Source organism: Phycodurus eques, chromosome 12, assembly GCF_024500275.1.
Source record: "Phycodurus eques isolate BA_2022a chromosome 12, UOR_Pequ_1.1, whole genome shotgun sequence".
Taxonomy (NCBI): Eukaryota; Metazoa; Chordata; class Actinopteri; order Syngnathiformes; family Syngnathidae; genus Phycodurus; species Phycodurus eques.
The window spans coordinates 2176029-2196492 of NC_084536.1; the positions used below are offsets into that span (position 1 = coordinate 2176029).

Sequence of the window (20464 nt, forward strand, 5' to 3'; positions counted from 1 at the left end):
CCATTCTTCTCTTTGCTGTTGGAAGTAGCGCCGCGGCTGTGTTCAGAATTAACCAATCGGATTCAAAAACTCATGTTAAATGGAAGTCAGCACTCACCTGCCACCATTTCAAGTGCCTCCGATTTACCCCAAATAAAGTTCCGCTGTTCTAGTAGGCTCTCTCTTTTTATTTTTTTATACACATCACAAAAACCTGGCGTTTGAACAGGGGTGTGTGGACTTTTTATATCCATCGGATGTCCAACAATGGGCGCAGTGCGATAACGGAGAACGGTCACACGAGCAATAAAGCCGATCGTCGGCGTTTGTAAAGGCGCTTCGGATCAAACGATACGGAGAGCCGGCGAGGGGGGCCGCGGGCTCCGTACTACTCACCCTCCAGCCTCTGGTTCTCCTTCTCCATCCGCAGCAGCAATATCTGCTGGCGGACGGCCGTTTTCCACAGCGCCCGGTAGTCGGCCGCCGTCCTCTCGGGCCGGCCGCCTCCTCGACTCGGAGGGTCGGCGCCGGAGCCCGGGCCGCCGGGGGACAGCGGCAACAGCTCCCTGGCGTCTGACTGCTCTACAAGCATCAACGGAAAGAACAAACATTCAAAATGGAAGCCAACTGCGTTCTCGTGACCGATATCAAAGGAAGAACCCGAAAGAATTTTGGACCGCGTCAGTCGGTGGCGGCAATGAGCCACCGATTGAAAATGTCATCAAACGTCACGTCAATTTGCCGGTCTCGTAATTTGCCGGTCTCGTAAAAACGTTCGTCCCGCCCACCCCCGACAACCCTCGCTATTTTGGATATCGCGCCATCAAGTTTATCCTTGCTAAATTCCAACTCGATCACTTTTTGGGTGAAATTTCGGCAGCGACATTTTCCTCGTAATTCTCAATGATAAAATAAAAATGCTAATTAATACTTGCAGTCTACAAACTGTGCTTTTTACTGCGCGTGGCATTTACGAAGCGCGTCAGAGCGACTGGCGAGACCTGAGTGGTGCATGGAAGTCTTGCCCATGGGCGACGCCACCCTCAGGAAGATCTTCTGTCTCCACGAGACCCTGCGCGGGCTCGGCGGCGGGCCGCTCGGCGAGTCGCTGCTGCAGCCCGACAGTGTCCTCTTCCTGCCGTCGCCGTTGCTGCCGCGCCCACACACGCGCGCACACACACACGCACGCGCCATCAGTGTCACGTTACACGGACGGGCATTGGCAAATTGACGCACGCACACGACAGATGAAACCTTCTCTAAAGTGCAGCGGGAGTTAATACAGAGATGCCGAGAGATGGACATAGCAAAAACATGTGGCTGCCATCAGAGATGTTAATGAAACAAACAGCCACGGCTTGCAGACAGAAGACGGCTTTGCGGAAAGAAAGCGCTCATCGAGGCAGACCATCATTTATTTCGGGAGCGGAGGACGACGAGCGCGCGTCGTCACGAGTTGAAATTCACTCCTGCAGAGGAGTGCGCCTCTGCTTTCACCGGGTTTTTTTTCCCACTCTTCTTAATTAACCTTTGAAAACGTTGCTTTTAGTCGTCGTGTTGTTTTTGTGGGGGGGAATTATGCCGAGAAAAATAGTCATAACGTGATGTTTTATGAAATGTTACAACCATAGACAATGTGAAAAGTTGCAATATTTTCAGATGAATTTGTTAGAAAAATCTTACAACAATAATGTTATAATCTTACCAAAAAAAAGTTGCAATTACACAGCGAGAAAAAGTTGTATTTCTTTTCTTTCTTTTTTTAGATGTAAGTAGGACTACTACATTTAAAAAGTCAAAATGTTACACAATTAAAGTCATAATGCTCCAATTGGAGAATAAAGTCATATTTTAGGAGGTTATTTATTTTATGAGAATAAAGTTGTCCTCTTGCAATAGTAATGTTAATGTATGTTTAAGATGTCATGTAAGGAGAATAAAGTTCTTTTTGGGTTGAAAGTTAAGAGTCCAACTTAACAGGTACGGTATACATACAAGACTTTATTTGAGAATATGTTATCGACTTTCTTCTTTTAAAATAAGATTTTTATTCCTCTCAATTTCAACATATGATTTCAAAAGAATGTAAAGCTTTCCCCTCAATAATATGACCTTTGACATCCATCCATTCTTGTCCGCTTATCCGAGGTCGCGCTTTCCTCCTAAGATTATGATTTCGTTGTGGTGATCTTCATTTATTCAGTCCGTTTCTTGGAAATGTTTTCCTCATTACATTTGACTTCATTTTCATTACATTTTTTCATGAAATGTTGGTGTTATTCTTGGGGGGGGGGAAATAAATAAAATTCTTATAATTTTGGACTTTTTACTGAGAATCTTGAAACTTTTATCTTGTAAAATAACTTTTTTTTGTTGCAATAAACCTCCATTTCCATGCAAAGTTGCGCTTGATTCTTGCCACATTTTGACTATATTCTATAATTCTGACTTTTCAGTGTGGCCTTAATACCCCTTGATAGTTTCTGAAGGTATTTGCAATGTAAACTAAGAGGGGACTAATAAATCATAATTTATTCAATGAAATAAGAAGGCTGCTCCACAGTGTGCGTGGAAATGTTATTAATAATGTAAACAGGAACCTTTCTTTTCCGCCAAAGCAGGCGACCGCGCTTCAGTTGCGCGGCCTCACACTCGAATTGCAAAAGTGACGCAATGACTCAATCGGGTTACGCGTTTAGTTTGGCCATGCAGAGAAGAGCTCCACATCCACATGCGTCCCCCTTCTACTTCGGAACCAAACAGGAAGAGGGTGCGCGGCCACAGGGACGTTTGGCAAGAAACGGGAGCGGCACATGTTCTCACTGCGGAGAGGCGGGAAAAGACGGGGGTGGGGGTGGGGGGGGGGGATTGTTAAAATGTTTGGGAAGCCAACACGTATACATTTCCTGTCATCCCAGCATGACAACAAATCAATAAAAGAATAAAACGCATCATCCCGTCACCTCTTGATGCTCCCACTGTCCGTCAGCGAGCTCAGGGAGCCCAGCGAGCCCTGGTAAATGCTCTTCAGGAAAGTGGGAGCGGAGAAGGAGGAAGAGGAGGAGGGGAGGCTGAAGGACCGGCTCTCCGATAAGCTGCGCGTTCTCGACACGGCCGCGGGACTGCGCGAGCCCCCCGCACATGGAAGACAAACACGGTAGACAATTTGGGAAGGGAAGCGCGGGATGCCGTCGTCTCCGGGGAAAGGGATGCCGGCCTTCAAAGTGCCGCAAACGCAGGACGTCGCGCGCGTGCGCTTCATATTTCCCTCAACAAATTCGGCTTCATTCAATTTAAACTACTACACATGCTGTATCAAAACTGTACAAGAAACAAAACCTTCCTTCTGTAGAGTTAGCTCATGCACGCACTTGTTTTTTTACTTTTAAGTCAATTGTTTTTGATTCTAAATTAGTTGAAGAATTTTGTAAAAACGTATGCTCCATAATTAGTAGAAATCTTATTAGATTAGAAATGTTTTAATGAAATTAAATGATTCCAATTCAATTACAAATGATTTGTAGAATTTTGTTCAAACATATATGTACAACTACTTATTTGAGGAAGCGTTTCTTTTTTAATTAATTTATTTATGAAACTATGTTTTCCTTGAAAAGTGGAATGTGTCTTTAATGAAATTAAAAAGCCCTTCGAAACATACGATACGTTCGCCAAACTGCGACTAAGCAAGAAAAGCGCGACAAATGGAATCTGGAACAACACAACAGCTCAGCGAAACATCCGAGCGCCAGATGGTGTTGCGACTGCGCGGATCCAGCAAACACCAAAGCGCAAGCCGCCCTGCGCAACCTCGGCCTACCGAGCAGCATTTTCAGTAAACTAGTAATATAGGAAATCAAAATAACTTTTAGCGGCGCATCGGTCATTCGCGGAAATCCGCGGGGGATCGGGACCGAGACCAACCGCGAACGGTCCGCTGTCCGTTTAACAGCAATGGATATTCCCGACTTCTACCCGTTTCACGTGTTTGTGGCTGAAGAGCGTAACGTGTTAAACGGACTCAACTAACTTTTCGCCGGATTTCCTACGACATTCCGGTCTGCGTGGTTACGGCCGCGGCTAACAGGCGGCGTTCCGGTCACGCTACCTGCTTTGCAGCGCTTCCGAGGTGGCCGAGCGCTGCCGGCGCAGCGGCGCCTGCTTGGCCAGGTTGCCCGTCTGGCCCTCGAAGGAGATGCGCTTTTTCACCGGCGGGTGGCTGAAGGTGTGAGCGCGCCTGCGGAACTGCTGGCCCGCTTCCGGGTCGTCGTCCGGGTACGGAGGCGGGGAAGCCGGCGGCGAGACGCCCGAGGAGTCTTCATCCTGCTGGGGAAGATGCCGCAGAGGTTAACGCTCATGCAAGAGCATCAAATTTCCCGTTTCATAACGTATTTCCTCAAAGAGCGGTGCCAATTAGTCAGCAGGTCTGTCATTCAAGGGCAAGTTGACCTCTGTCAATGCCCGGGGCTTCTCGTCGCTTTTATATTTTACAGTACATGATCATGACGTTCGTTGCGAACTGTCTTGTATTGTATAAATCGTTATTATTTGTATTATTATTCACTGAAGACATAAAACAACTCCCTCAAAGAGCAATCTCCCTTTTCTCATCAGGTAGTAGCGTAATTACTCCTGTATAATGCACATTCGCCCCCGCCCCCAAAATTGTCAAGTCGTTCACATTTTATAAATGTATGCCGGTCATGAAAAAGCTGTACACGTCCATTCCAATATGCCACGGCAACCGAGAGGTTATGAGAAAGGTGTAGCCTACACTTTCATTCCTATATGACAGGGGTACGTATGATTATCTATATTATTATCTGTACAGTGGTGCTCATACATTTACATAACCAGGCAGCATTTGAGAAATATTGTTGTTTTTTTGTTTTTTTTATATGACTGATGACGATACAACAACCGTCATTAATTTCTTATGGTTATGTTTTGTTTAATGATAATGCTTTTCTGAAATGCTTGACCGTTTAATTTGAATCCCATTAAAATAAAATTAAAATGTGTTTCGCCTGCTCCGTCAGGTTTTCTTCAAAGAATTGTGCACAACTTCCAAATCAAATTCTGCCTGGGTAATAAAACATATGGGCACAACTGTGTTTTCTCATTCACTAAATAAAAGTAGGGCTATGCATTTCAAAATAAGAGCAAGTCAATAAAAAGAAAGCATTGCGTGTTCAAATTAAGTGCTTAACTTCAGAATAATTCTTTGAAAAAAACTAACAAAATACAGATAATACTTTATGTTTTGATTATATGGGGAGAAGCAAAATCATGCATTGTAAAAATGCATTATACATAGGTAGAAGGGTTTTCCAGAATTTTTAGATCAACTTCGGGGGTGCGCATTATACGTGAAAAACTACGGTAATTGTAATTTCCACAGTAAATAAACACATTGCTCACACACGGGCAAAAAAGTTAACTGCTGAGCCCGTCTGAACCCTGTGGCTAACCAACACAGCAGCAACTACCAAAGCACAGAAAAGTCTAGTTAAAAAAATAAAAAAATAAACGTTATCATTGGGAGGTTTGTTCTAAAACGTTTGAATTATATTCTGAGTATTATTCTGAGTGTTACTTGTTTCAACTATTCAGGAAAATGACAAACATTTGAATTTTGAATACAAATTTGGAACGCCATACAGAACCCAGAGTTAACCGCTGAGCCCATTTAAACTCCGCGGCAAACCAAAACAGCGGCACCTACCCAAGAACCGATGAATTAACTCGAGGCGTCCCTCCTCTCCCATGAAAAGGTAAGTGCTGTATTTCCACAAGTCTCCAGAAACCGGCGCGTCATCCGCTTAAGAAAAACAAACGCCTCCCTCCAATAAAAATCCTGTTTCCTGTCAGTAGAGAAAACGGGCCATGCGACTCTTAACTATCTCAGTCCCAAGACACTAGTGCTCGCACACTTTACAAAATTACAACTCTGTTGCGGAACAATACAGCAGCACCTACCGAGGAACGTAAACTCTCATCAAACGAATTACGGTATGTTTCTGTCCAGTCCACCTCAGTTCTTGATGAAAATTCAAGAGCTTATCCCCCCCAAACTTGGCACTCACCTCGTCGACAAACGGCCACGGCGACGCTCGTTTGTGTCCACCGGTGGCCTCCCACTTCCTCACATCTGCTGGTGCAACTCGCTCGGCCATTGTATTCTAATGAGCGGCGTCGCGTGACTTTATTGGCGCTGAACCTTTTCAGGGAAGCGGCGTCACGCTCTTCGTACGAACGCCACCAAATACTCCGCGTCAGCGCAATGTGAACGTTATCGTGACTGACAGGTTAAAGGTCAAGCGTGCGCACTGCCCTTTCCTCTAAGGGCGAGGTGGAGCTTTAAAAATAAAAATAAAATGAAAAAAATGAAAGCAAGAGGAAGTCAACACAGGCTCCGCTCAGCAGAAGTGGAAATTCCGACATGGGAGTTCCTGCTTGGCATCCTGATGCCATCACAACATGGCGCTGCTGTTCGAATGTACCATTTTACCAAAAAAAAGGAAAGCACATGATTATTTGAGTAAGATGTCAAATTACATTCCTTTACTTGCATTCCTAAACAGAAAAGTGTTTTCGTGGTTGACTGATATTCTTGATTATACTCAGATTTGAGTCTAAAAATGTGAATTTGGGGAAATTCCTCATTCCTGTTTTGAATTGACCAAAAAAAAAGAAAAAAACCTTAGTTTGTATTCAAATTAATTTGATGAAATTTAAGACTCGCACAAGGGTTTAAAATCTTTGCGTATTCCCTGCTTCCTGTTATCATAACTTAGAACATCAATTCATGTGCTGTAATTGTCATTTTTGAGTTGTTCAAAAGCTCCATTTGTGTTGAATTAATTTGAAAATATATTATGGAAAAACATTTTTCAAAGCATTGGTTATTACTTCTCCAGGACAAACTTGTTGTTAAAAGAATTTAGTGAGATTTTGGACAAAAAGCAATGCATTGTAAATCGTAGAAATGTGTGATTTTTTGGTTTTGTTTTTTTTTTTTCAATTTAACAACTAAAATGTTTTATGAAAACATTGAAAGCACTGACTATTCCTTACTACTCCAGAACAAGCCAATTTACGGGCACTGTAATTAAAGGGAAAGTAAAACTTCAAAAAGCTCATTTGTCATGAATGAATTTTGAACTAATACTGTATATTTAAACAATAAACAATTTGTAAAAAAAAAAAAAAAAAACTAATAAGAAATAAACATTAAGTACACCCTACTTCTACAGGATGAACCTATTTGAATGAGAATTAAGTCGGTTTTTGGAAAATCATTTTCTTTTTGCGCGCGCGTCGCGTGAGATAACGTGGATTAATGCAAGAAGAAGAGCGCAAAGTAAATCTACTGTGCGAAGTCAATGTCGCGTTTGTGTGTATTTAACATTCCAAGCTCTGCGCCCGTGAAGCCGTCAGCGGGACGGCGTCGTACTCTCATTCAACATTCTGCACAGCGGTGCCACCGGAACGCAAACGGCTCCCGGGCGGCCTCTTTCGCACGTTGAGCGCTACGACGTCCCCGCGTGACTGCAAACCAAGACGCCTTCATGTCGCCGTCATTTATCACAAGTTTTTCCACAGTCAGTGAGATTTAAAAAAGGAGGCGGAGGGTGACAGTTCCCAGAATCCTTCCCAGGGGAATTTTGTGTTCCCTCCGAAAAGAAACTTACTTTGTCAAAGCTGCCCATGCTTCCCAGACGTCCTCGCATCCGGCTGGCCCCCTGGAGATGAGCAACACTTGGAATTATTCAGACATTCTGAGCAAAATCTGGACCGAGAGGGTTGCGGCACAGCCATTTATATCAATTATTATTACTTGTTTTGTTTTGGGTTTTTTTGCACATTTTTGCTAACTAACATGGTCGTGGCGAAAAACAATTGGCAAAAGGTACATGTAAAAATAAGAAATGTTTGGAAGTAAACTATCACGACATACCCATGAGATACCTTCTTGATTTCCCCCCCCCCATAGATTCCATAACATAAGCAGAATGTACTGTAGCTGCTCTATCTAGTCAGGAATTTGTAGTGTGTAAACATTTTTTGAACAGAAACTCAACTGTTGTTCTAAATATATGACAGACTTCCAATCCAGTGGCATATATCGACCAAAGCCATTTCTTTCAGTCCTCTGAGGGCCAAAGAAAAATGACGACAAATGGAATTTCACGAGGCCACGGAGGAACGGTGAGCTCGTTGTTAGCACGCGTGCCTCACGGTCGAGAGGTCCCGGCTTCGAATGTCGGCTCAGGCCGTCCCGTGCGCCGTTTGCGTGTACTTCTCACGCTCGCGTGGGCATTCTCTGGCTAATCCGGCTTCCTCCCACATTCTAAAAACATGCATGTTAGGTGCATTGAACGCTCTTAACTTGGCCAAAGGTGCGAATTTGAGTGCCAGTGGTTGTTTGTATGAGTTTTGTCTTTTCAACTTGATAGCCCGTGGACGGCAGGTTTGCCCACGCCTGCGAGCCAAATAACAGATGGCAGCGGAGGCCTCCAACCTCAGATCAGCCTGGATGCGGCGACTGAGATATTACTCTGCATCCGGATATGGGTCAATCTAAATCCCCGGGGAGCACAGCGACACAACGTGGCGGGGGGGGGGGGGGGGGGGGGGGCAAGAGGACTTCCTACCCTGGCCAGGATGTTCTCCAGCGAGCTGGTGAGGGACGAGCGAGCCTTGTTCTTCAGGATGTCCAGTTTGAAGCGGCCGCCCGTGGCCGCGCCGTCCCCCGCCGAGTTGTTGGCGTTCTGCCGACAACGCACGGGAGGGAAATCATCATCAATTCAAATAAACACAAAACCTTCATTAACTTGGCAGGCACTGGAAAATCTTACACAAATGCAAAAAAGTTGTCCACATTTTTGTCTCATATTTTCTTTTTGCCTCATATTTGTGTATATAGTCCAAATATTTGCATCACATATATTTTTGTAACATTTTGTCTATTTTGTATTATTTTCTAATCATTTTGTTGCAATGCTTTTGTGTATTTTTTTTTCCAGAGTATTTTTTTTTTATACATTTGTCTTCTTAGTCTAATATGTGTATATTTCACTTTTTTTAAATATTTCTAATATTTGTAAATCTCTGTGTAATATTTAAATTTGTATCGTATTTTCGCTCATATTTGAGTATTTCCGTTGTTTTTGTTTTGGGGGAAAAAAATATTCTAATATTTTATTATTTATTTTTTTACCATTTTTGCCTTTCTAATATTTAATTTGATTTATATATTTTCTTGTTTCAAATCTTTTATATATTTTCAAAGGTTTGTCACAATACATTTTTCCTCAAATCTCGTACCCAATACGTTTCCATTATTTCCCGAATATTTGCGTGTGAACAATGAACGCTGATCAAATCTTTTGAGCCCCCCCCCCCCCCCCCCCCACCCCCGCTTTGACCTTTGCGCAAGTGTTGCTAATGAATTTGAACTTGCGCATTCCCATCCGGGCTCGTACGGCTAACTGTGATCGTCTTGGTCACGCGCGAGTCTGTTGAAAAAGCCCGAGCCGGAAGCGCGGCCGCGCGGTACCTGCGGGGGCTCTCCAATGTGGCGGTGGGTCTTTTGCTTGCTTTCACACAGCTGCCTGAGATGCAGGACGACCAGCTCGTTCTCCTCTTGGTCGGAACCGGGCTTCAGTCGCTGCAGATTCGATCCAGTGACAGACAAGCCGAGGTAAGACGCAGCCATTACGCTACAGTACGGTAACGCGATCGACCGACTCGGAGAGGAAGTCAGCCTGACCTGAACTCGCTCGAATATCTCCACTTGCTCGTTGTCAGCCAGCTGGGAGAGATATTTCTGGATGGCCAGCTTTGCTCTGGGCGGGTAAAGGCCTGGAAAAATACAAAAGGAAATAAATAAACAATATTACAGGCGACATACCAGCAAGTTTCTGCTCCATTAAAAATGTTACAAACCGTACGGACAACGCACATCATTTAGAATTCAATGAAAAAAGAAACATAACATTATAAATTATAAATACGTTTACTGAATATTCAGCTTTTGTTTGAATACACAAATACAAAAGGTTGCTTTTTTTTTTACCCCCATTTTATATTAACAAATTAGATAGGGTGCAATTATGGTGAGAGAATTTACTAATCCATATTTCTTGTGTTATTATTTTCAAATAACCTCTGTGATAGCATAGAACTTGGATGTTTTTACTATAATAAATAATGTAATTATTAACTGATGCTATAATCAATGTATTATTATGTGTATATCATAATTCCAGTGATGTCATATTTAGGAAATAATATTTCATTATAAATTGTGTATTTTGTATAATTATGAATGTACTGTATATACGTTATGGAGGTAATATAACAGTAAAATAGAATGTGGGTGATAGATATTTAGCATACAATAGTTATCATCCATCCATCCATGCATTTTCTGAGCCGCTTCTCCTCACGAGGGTCGCGGGCGCGCCGGAGCCTATCCCAGCCGTCATCGGGCAGGAGGCGGGGTACGCCCTGAGCTGGTTGCCAGCCAATCGCAGGGCACATACAAACAAACGACCATTCGCACTCACAGTCATGCCTACGGGCAATTTAGCACAATCGTTTTATTTATTTTCACACCTGAAATTAAATCTCAATGTCACCACATAATCACATCACCAAAATTGGTTCCTTCTTTTTTTGTTTTTCCTGGTTATGGCACTTGTTGCTAGGCGGAATTTGTGGAGCAAACTAATTTGTGGCACCAATTTGAGCCAATAAAGATTTGGCAAACCATTACTTTCCAATTAATAAAGCATGTACCTCCAAATAATGTTTTTTTTGTTCTTGTCGTCTTAACCCGAAACACACGTTTTGTTTGTGTTTTGTATCAAAAGAAAACTTACTTTAAATAGGGACAGCAACTCCACGTAAACAGGCAAAACAGGGCGTCCGTACCTTCGATGCGTTCGCAGAGCTTGTGCAGGTCGTGCATGGGGCAGGCCTCGCACAACTGGACCAGAGTCTTACTGCTCTGCAAGGACGCGGCCGTGCTGAAGGCCTGCTTCAAGGTTAGCATCACCTCGTCCACCTTTGCACACGTGTGAATTTGGGGAGAACAAAAATACAATTATTATTATTATTATTTAAGAAACTTATTATTATTAAGAAACGAGTCATTGTCTTTTTCATGCAAAATACTCACCAGAGACTCGCTAGCGCACTGGAAAACGAAGCACACGTACTGGCTGGGACCGGATTCCGAATGGTCGCGACAGATGAATCCGAAATGATCCGTTTGCTTGATGGCCTGCAAATAAGTCGAAGATTAGAAGACGACATTTTGGGAAATTTCTGCGGCCGTTCAGTCAAAATGTTGGAAAAGCCAGATCGAGGGCAAAAATGTATTTGCGTCGAATCAAACGTCCCGACGCCGGGCTTCACAAGTCACAAGGTCAAAAATCAATGTGCAACATACATCATGGACAACAATTTATATTTAATCCAATAATGAGGTCCCTCAAGATTTGTAATCAATATCATATCCACTCCTCTTTTTTATTGTGCTGGAACAGCAGCCGAACTGTTCTTATACCGTTATTTTTATTTTTGTATTTACACCTCTCAAAATTTGGATCTTATTTGGGAATGAAATGAAACATTTGAAATTTGGATCTGTTTAAATGTGTTAATTATGAGATGTTAACATTGATAGGGTTCACGCTCTGACGAAAAGAAATAATCAGGAAACGTTTGAAGACCACCGCCGTGTTAAAACTGTCACCAGGTCGAGCTCGGAAATGAATACCTCTTTGGGGGAAAAAAATGGACATTGGTGATCATATCGAAGAAAACCTTATTATTCGGGTGAACAAACAAAACAACCATTTATTTTTGTTTACATTTGGCACACAAAACAAACCAACCTGACAGCACGATGAAATGTCTTTGAAGTTTTTTTCCAGCACCACTGTTTTGCTGTCTGGACTTATGAGGTTTACTTCAAAACGACCAACCTGTTTCGAAAAAAAGAGTTCAGTCACGCTGAGTCATGCCATTAAAAACAACCGAACAGGATTAGCGAGGTCCTAAAATACTGGTCGACTGCAGTGGCACACGCTGAAGATCAATGTCACATATCGAGCGGCTGGCTATATAATTAGGCCTCGCGCGGAAATGTGCTGTGAGGGACGGCGGCTGGCTCCCCAAATAAACCGAGAGAGAGAAGAAAAACATTAGCAGCCACGAGCCGCCTGTTTTCACAGCAGCACTGACGAGTTGCAACACAATTAGGCAGGTCGTTACGACTGCCTGCCAAGTCAACGTAAACGTGGCTTGCTGGGGGCTTCTTGGCGCGCCGGGTATATTTCGAGCGGAGGCCATCAAGGCAGCAACAACTTCTGTTCTCGCTAAATCCCAAAAATGGCCGTCCAATCAAAAGCAGGAAGTTGCGACTGTAGTGTTCTTTTACAAGTAATACGAACAATATCAAGTGTCAGTTTTTCCAAATAGAAAAGTAAGGATGCTATATGTTCCAAGTCATATGTGCAATTGTCAAAGTATAATATCAAATGTAATTCATCCTGTAGATACAATATACATATTTACAATGTTACAATAGACTGTAATCGATATTTAATCCCCAATGTTCTGTACAGTATATAGCGTAGTCCACCATACAGTGTATCCGTTTGTCTTTTTATTTAATCCAATAGAGCATTGTTTTTCTTTATGTAAGTGGTGCAATATTTAGTCAAATGTATTTACAATGCATTATTATTCTTGAATCTTTGCTGCGGTGCTTTTCACTAGGATTGCTTTTGTTTGTTTACATAGTGCTATTCCTATTTCTTCCGCGGGCCTACCTGGAAAAGCATGGTTCTGTTTTTGTCCGAATCGGACGGCTGAACGTGGTTGGGCGCGCTAGCGTGCCTGCGTCGCGCGGGGTCCATCCCGACGCCGTCTCCGGCTTTCCTCTGCAGACTTCCCGCCAGGCTGCTGCAGCGCGTGCGGAACTCCTGCGGTTCCCGAAAGCCCGAATCTTCCAGGATGCACTCGGGGAACGCTCCCCTCAGGCTGCTCTGACTGCCGCCGGCCGACACGCCGGCGGACGCTCCCTCACGTTCTGTGAAGGCAGAATTGTCATCATCAACTTCGGTGCTTCTCCGAATTTTTACACAACGTACACCTTAAAAACAAAACAGTTAGCTGTCCAGCATAATAAAATCGAAATAAAGTCCAACTAGGTACATATTGGACGAGTGGTTAGCACAGCCGCCTCACAGTTCAGAGGTTGCGAGTTCGTATCCGGGGTCCGGCATTCCTGTGTTAAGTTTGCAAGTTCTCCCCATGCTTTTGTGTCGTCCTTAGGAGTGAATGTGAGTGTAAATGATTGTTTGTCTACAAGTGCCCTGCGATTGGCTGGCAACCAGTCCAAGGTGGCAGCCTGCCTTTTGCCCGAAAGCTGAACGAGCAAGCCAGATATTTTCCTAATGTCGCAAAAAAGTCACCAAATTGTAACAGTTCTCCAGCATTTGACTTTGTTGCACTGTGGGGGGGGGGGAAACTGGAGCAATACAGCAGTACACACAGGCTGATAATCAGTTTTGAGCCCAATTCGCCCCTTACAATCAAAATCTCGAAAAGATTATCATGAGTGATTATCATGCGATGCGGCGTGTGTTGAAAGTGATTTTTCCGCCCCTGATCTGCTTAGAAAGCAGCAGGAACCAACAATTGCTAATGTTAAATCTGTTTCCCAAAACAATCCCATCAGGAAGCGAGCTTGCACTCGATGTGCTGTGCTGTGCTGTGCTGGACTTCTCCAGCGCACCAAAAGCCTATGAGAACAGCGAGAACACAAATAGCATTTTTTGGTTTGTTTTTTTAACTCATCATGTGTGCGGTCTCTCACGTTTACTTACCGTAACGAGTGCAGGTGGGCACCATCTACTCTCTCTTACCGGTCACGTCGTCCTCTCCGAGACCTTCGGCGTCCTCGTTCTTCTCATTCAGAGCGGAGGAGAGCGGATCTCCTCCCACCCCGATGGTGAACTCCACAGGAACCTTGTCCACGGACCCGCGCTGGCCGTTGAGAAGCCGTTTCCGCTTGACCTCGTGTTGGTGAAACTTCTCGATGCAGTCGTCGATGAGAGTGGACGAAGCTTTTTTGTGCCCCACCGTCACCTGCAGTCGTAATGCGCGTTAACGGTGACGCAAAGGATAGCACAATGGATCTTCATTCTGCATCCGGTTCCCACCTTGCCACAATAGAGAACTTCAAACTTCTGAGAGTTGTAGAAGGCCTCGTCGGCTTCCTGTTTTGGTTTGGTGTCTTCCTTTAGGGCCGATTTGGACACTTGGCGAATACTGCTGATGACCTCAGGCACCTTTCCAAAAACAATGGAACATGATTACACAATCATAACAAAAGAGACATGGCGGGAGGAAAAACAAACGATTAATTTTACGTTCTGGTCTTAATGCTTGTGAAAGATCATTTCAGGGAGTTCATTTCCGCAAATTAAAACATTTCCCAATTGTTTTAATAAAAGAGGTGCACATCTACGATCACTCTGTCTCAGATGTTACCAAACGGTTACCTTATGAATATTATGTCCTCACGTAGCCAACATTGATGCAGGTTTTTCTGGTTTTTGTAGCTGTGCTATAGTCACTGTTACACAGATGATTTGATTTGAAAAAGGAAACGTGTCATGCACATCCAATCCAATGCAACTCTTTGTACAGAGTGCTTTAAGAGCAACGCAGATGACCCAAAATGTCAAGAGCCGAATTGGGGAATCACGAAGCACGAATAGGAATATTATCAAAGCTAACGCTAATCTCTGCGACCAACAACACTGCAGCTCCGCTTAGCTTTCGCCTTTGACGTGACAGTGGTCCAGCCGTCTCTTGTAAGAAAAGCAAGTCTATGGATACGAGCAATTAGAAAGTTCTCTTTAAAACTAGTGGAGCGGAGCAATTAACGTGAAATGGACTTCATGTTACCACTCTGAATAATCCAAGGTTAAAAAGGCCAGCAGATAAGAGCTCAAGCAGCCTTGAAAACTGCAGCGAGAGCAGGCAGTCCACGGGTGAAGAATGAAGGCAGCGAGGCAGGGAACGCCCACGCTTGCCCAGGACGGAAGTCACAACAGGCAGCAACAAAACGGAGCCCTTCACGGACGCTCAGACACTCGGTGTTCCGTCGGCGTTTGGTTGTGACTGGTGCCGTAAAAAGCAACCAAACAAATACAGTTTGATGACTCGCGTGCATGAACAAGTCAAAACAGAGAATCTCTGCAAGCAAACTCTGGCGAAATCCCCGTGGAAAAAAATGACATTTTAGCTCTATGTCTGACGGCCTGAGAGTTTCATATTGTTCCCAACCGGACCTCCAAGGTCAGCCAGTCACTTTTATAAGACAATGAGCCATAAAACTTAGGCGCGAGTTCTTTTTATGCAAAGTCACTGTGGACACAACACGGCCAGAGAGAGACTTTCTTTGGGCTGCTGCACATAAACTGAACGTCGAGTAAGTGATGCGTATGCGGTTAACGATTAAGAACGGGACTTGGCTATGAATAACGAGTGATGTGACAGACACGGTGACGGCATGTAGACTGACTCAGGAAGAGCGAGCGATGCAATCGCTGACGCCGTACGTAAAGATCGACGTGGTGTAACTAATAAAGCCTAAGAACATGACACGTAGACCAATTGCTGGTTCTAGAACGCGTGCGACTGACCCATGAAAACCGAGAGATACAACAGACCAATCTCAGGCACTGCGTGCTATTAGGGGCATCTATCCCCAGGTCGTAGTCTGGTTCTACAGGTTGTCACATACGTTTCCATGCATAGGAATAATATTTTTGAAATGAGAACCATTTTTTATTGATATAATATGCTCTACGTGATTACCGTTGTTTTGAAAACACATTCCAATGTGCGTCCTCCGATGCTGAAGAACATGTAATAGCACAGCTGCAGTTATGCTTGCGATGGCGTCGGTGATACGTTCCCTGGGATGGTTTACGTTTTGGGCCTTTTCCTCTATGGCCTTCAAATGCCCCCAAAGATCAAAATCAAGGGGGGCAACTGACCTAGGAGGCCTCCCCGAGGACCGTGCCGACAAATCCGAGCATCTGGGAACGGCTGATCTAACCTTTGGCGCACGTGAATACCATTACGAAATGGAGCTCAATCATGCTTCAAATAAACTGGGACGTTCTCCTCGGCTCGCAGCGGTGGAAAAATCTCGTCTTGCAACATGTTAAGATACCGTTGCGAACACGTGACAGCTTCCTGCGCAGGCTCTCGGTTTAATTCTAACGTGTTGCTTTTTACTCAAATGCATATTTTAGGCTCGGAAATATCAAAAAATCTAAATGTAAACATAACGTATGTATGGAAGCTTATGGGACACCCTATACAGCGAACACCATGACTACGACTATGACTATCAGTCTTTCCAATGTAAACACTTGTGGCTTCGAAAAGCAAACATTGTGATGGATACGCTCTCTTGAGCACAGCAAATATCAGAGTCAAAGTATTGCACTTAATCTGTTGTCACTGATACACAACAGCCAAATATGGCCATTTTTCAAACACAAAGGCTCTCAAAAGGACTTCTTCTGCCTCTTTGATTGCTTTGACTCTGATTCCCATCCCCTCCTACAGTCTTCATGTCGAAGCTCCGCCTATTTCAAATGTGCGCAGGGGTCAATGATGTTGTTTTTGCAGCGCCGTGGAGCCAGACCACTTGTAATCACGGCGAGGCGCACCACATTGTCTTTGTGATGAGGTCTAATTAAGACTTCTTGTCGGCGATCACAGTAACACCAGAAGGGCGAAAACAGTCAGACTGATTGCATGCATGGCTGAATGCTTTGAAATGATAAACGATGGCATGACTGGATACGGGTCACGACGATTTATGAACGTTTGCTCAACACTGCGGTTTAAAGAACACAAAAGGTCACGGTTTCCATACGCTGCCTTTGTTGGGCAACAGTGCGTCTCGAAAAGGCACTCGTGCGCTGTCATGTGTTTGCGCGACACTTATGGAATCTTTCCAGCGCTTACACACGCCCGAGGAGGGCAAAAGTGGCCACGAGTTCATATTCCATTTCAAAACAAAACAAGACATTACGTCACCTTTAGGCAATGTGGGGCGTCAGGCGTGATTAATAGGTCCCCACCACCACACTTGCATTATTTAATGACATTTCATACAAAAGATGGATTAACATACATACCTTTACAAAGGCAATACTGTTCATGTTTAGATTGATGCTGACCTTTTGCTTTATAGTCTGAAATCTGTTGTTGACAAAAATTTCTCTCTTTGTGCTATGAAGACTCAGTGCCACATAGATAGATAGATAGATAGATAGATAGATAGATAGATAGATAGATAGATAGATAGATAGATAGATAGATAGATAGATAAACAAAATCATACAAGAAAGTTTTAGTAGCATGACAAAAATTTTTTTGATGTTGCATAAAAATGTAGGTTTATGTAGGTTGGTTAAAATTCAGACATTATTGACGTAAGAGTGTGACTTTTTCTTGAACTGTACAACTTTTCATTCCAAAATACAGCAGCTTTAGTATTGTAAGATTATTTTTCTTTTTTTCTCTTGTGGTATTACAAATTTATTCTTGCAACATTATGTGGGGTTTTTTTTTTTTCCCTTTTTGCTATGGCCGTAACATTCCTTGGTGAGATACAAATAAAGATGCAGACACTGGATTTTCTTCTCAAAATTGCAAAATACAACAATTTTCAAAATTTTTATAATGGATGAATGACATAACTGTGGCAGAATCCGGACATCTATGAAGGTGTACAATTTGGTTCTGATCCAAATTAGGATCACAAAGGCCAAAGTCCAATCACCACAAACCCGTTGGGTGAAAAATTACGATTATACAACAGTAATTAATTTGGATTTTTGCATGGGGAAAAAAAAACAAGAGAAAATGATTTTTTTTTTTTTTTAATTCTCCATCTCTCTTTTTTTTTTTTTTTTTAGTACAAATAGGTACAGATGTCAGGGCTGCACAAAAAAGGAAAAAAAAGAAAATTAAAATAAAAGTATACTACGCGAATAAAAGGGCAATGTTGGGAGAAAAAAAGCAAAAAGTAACTTTTCATAACATTGGCATCATACATATAAAATTATTATTTTCTTTTCATTGTGGTCATAATATTCGTTTACAACAAAATATTTGTATTAATAATTTGTATATTACGAAATACAGCATTTTTCTCCAATGTTCATAATTTCTCTGTAAATAATGCATAAATCTTTATGAATAAGGCACATGACAATGACGGGTATCTAGGAAGGCGTACGATTTGATTCTGATCACAGTGGGTCAACTTGCACTCTGGATCAGTTCCAAGTGAGAGCGGAGGTGCTGATGCGCGACGGGCCCTTCGGCGTAAACGACGTGGGATCAGATTGCAACTGCCTGGCCTGGTAAAGAGAACAATGCAGTTGTGTCTGCGATAAAGTTGTCTCACAGAGGACATACAATTGCAATGCCAGACTCCAAAAATGGGTAAAAGGTTACAAAGGTTTTCTGTTAATATGGGACGACAGAAAACTCTTAATGGAGTTGTGCGAGTCCCACATGGACTACATATTGCAACAACAAACCCTCCAGCAACAGCCAACCTGTTTAGCAAGGCACAAGCACAGTCGGTTCAAATTCCCCTCCAGTTAAACATTATGTCGTGATATTTAATGAACTCCGTACAACTGCTCTGCGTGCTCCCGTCTCTAATAACAGGTCTGCGAGCATCCACGTCACCCTGAAAATGAACATCCGAGCACAATATGAAGTGCCGTATCATAAACAGGAAAGTCATCAATTAAACCCTGCGCATGTGAAAAGTGCCCTCGTGGAATGGGAAGTGCATTCCAAGTGGTCCATCCAACCACCGGCTGCCAAACCGGTTTCTCTTGCACAATAACTCTGACTGAGGTACATTCTGCAACGCTACGAAATGATATGTAGGACTCCTTCGAAAGTAGCCAGGTCTTAAATCAGCCATCTGTGGCTCACACTGACACGGATTCCACAGGAAACACGATAGAGTGCAGATACAGTTGAGGGCAGAGCAAAACGTGACTACTTGATATGCGTTTGGGACGGTAAGACTGCTGAAGGTTCCCAGGTTTCAAGGAGAAACAAGAGCACGAACCTTATGATTCGTGTTACAACTTGAAAAAAGGTTAGTTGAATGCAGAGTCATCAGAATCTCCCCTAAAGCCACCGTTTATGTATAAGCAAAGTTTAACCTAAGCAACACTGTAGTGCGACAAATCGGAAAAAATAAGTTGTAACCGTTTACCTCAGTCCATTGACGCTACTGTTCAAATGTTCACACATGGACATGATAAAGACTTAAAACGCTGAGCTCATTTCAAGCCAGTTGCTAACTGAAACAGCAGCAACTCCAGAGACACGTAGACAATCTTGCAAATAAATGATGTTGTTGCTTACGCAGCATTAAAGATGGACGGTGTCTATTTAACGACAGGTGTGTAGGCCTTTTATTTTGTTTTAAACTGACCACACGCAGCTTATCCAACTGAAATCATTCAAATCACAGTAGTCCCCCATTTCTTCCGGTGCCCCCAGGGCTCTGTCATGGGCCCTCTCCGATTCATCGCTTACATCCTACCTCTTGGCAATAGGTTCGATAAATTCTAACACTTACACTTTTGATTGTTACGTGGATGACACCCAGCTCCACATCAAACCCTCCAAAACACTTCCTCCTTCCTAAGCGCTTCTCTGAACTCAAAACATTGGTTCTCATCCAGCTTTTGTTCAACTCAACAGTGATAAAACCCAAATCCCACTCAAAGTCCACGTAAGCCAAAATTGAGTTTCAACTCACCTCTTCTCGTTTCAAGCTCACATAAACAACACCAGCCACTCCCCTAACAAGAACTCTTTATGCCTTCTTTCAATCCAAACTCAAAACACAACTCTTCCTGACTGCCTACCCACTCTGACATTGCCCATATCATTTGCCATTTTAAATCATGTCTTAGATTCTATTATTTTTATTGTATTGTTTGTTTTCTTATACGACACTTGACCTTGAGTGCCCTGAAAGGCGCCTACAAATAAAAGGAATTCTCATTATTATTATTATTATTATAATATTATATATTATGATGATGATGGGTTAGGGTGTTGTTAAAAGCAACACATAAGCGGAAATCAGATCAAACATTTTAGTTGAGTGCTTTTTTACAACGATGTCAAATTTCTATCTATTTTTGTTAAACTTGGGTTTTCGGTCCACAATCACATCTTTGCTTACAATCTTCATTTTAACACATACATGAGATATTCCCAAAACAATAAGCTTCTGAGTTTTTGACCCGTCTTGAACAAGCGGCAATTTGTTGCGATGAATAAAATGCCAACGCTAACACGTACCGGCACCGGAAGTTTTAGCATG

The 20464-nt window shown here is 43.1% G+C and overlaps 1 protein-coding gene across 6 annotated transcripts in view; it reads right to left on the bottom strand.

Moving 5' to 3' along the window:
* Positions 1-20464, bottom strand: part of tbc1d4 (TBC1 domain family, member 4) — a 33282-nt gene that overhangs the window by 10654 nt on the left and 2164 nt on the right. For 2 of the 6 annotated variants that reach the window (XM_061691124.1, XM_061691121.1), the window contains exons 2-15: positions 14223-14351; positions 13926-14148; positions 12828-13087; positions 11889-11978; positions 11168-11272; positions 10921-11053; positions 9755-9846; positions 9542-9652; positions 8637-8753; positions 7674-7724; positions 4088-4305; positions 2943-3101; positions 981-1129; positions 376-561 (exon numbers count right to left, since the gene is read on the bottom strand). In XM_061691124.1, coding sequence (XP_061547108.1) covers positions 376-561; positions 981-1129; positions 2943-3101; positions 4088-4305; positions 7674-7724; positions 8637-8753; positions 9542-9652; positions 9755-9846; positions 10921-11053; positions 11168-11272; positions 11889-11978; positions 12828-13087; positions 13926-14148; positions 14223-14351 — 2023 coding nt within the window. Of the gene's footprint in view, positions 1-375; positions 562-980; positions 1130-2942; positions 3102-4087; positions 4306-6065; positions 6377-7673; positions 7725-8636; positions 8754-9541; positions 9653-9754; positions 9847-10920; positions 11054-11167; positions 11273-11888; positions 11979-12827; positions 13088-13925; positions 14149-14222; positions 14352-17228; positions 17888-20464 lie in introns of those variants that run through there. The other 4 variants (XM_061691126.1, XM_061691123.1, XM_061691125.1 and 1 more) reach the window with 4 other exon arrangements.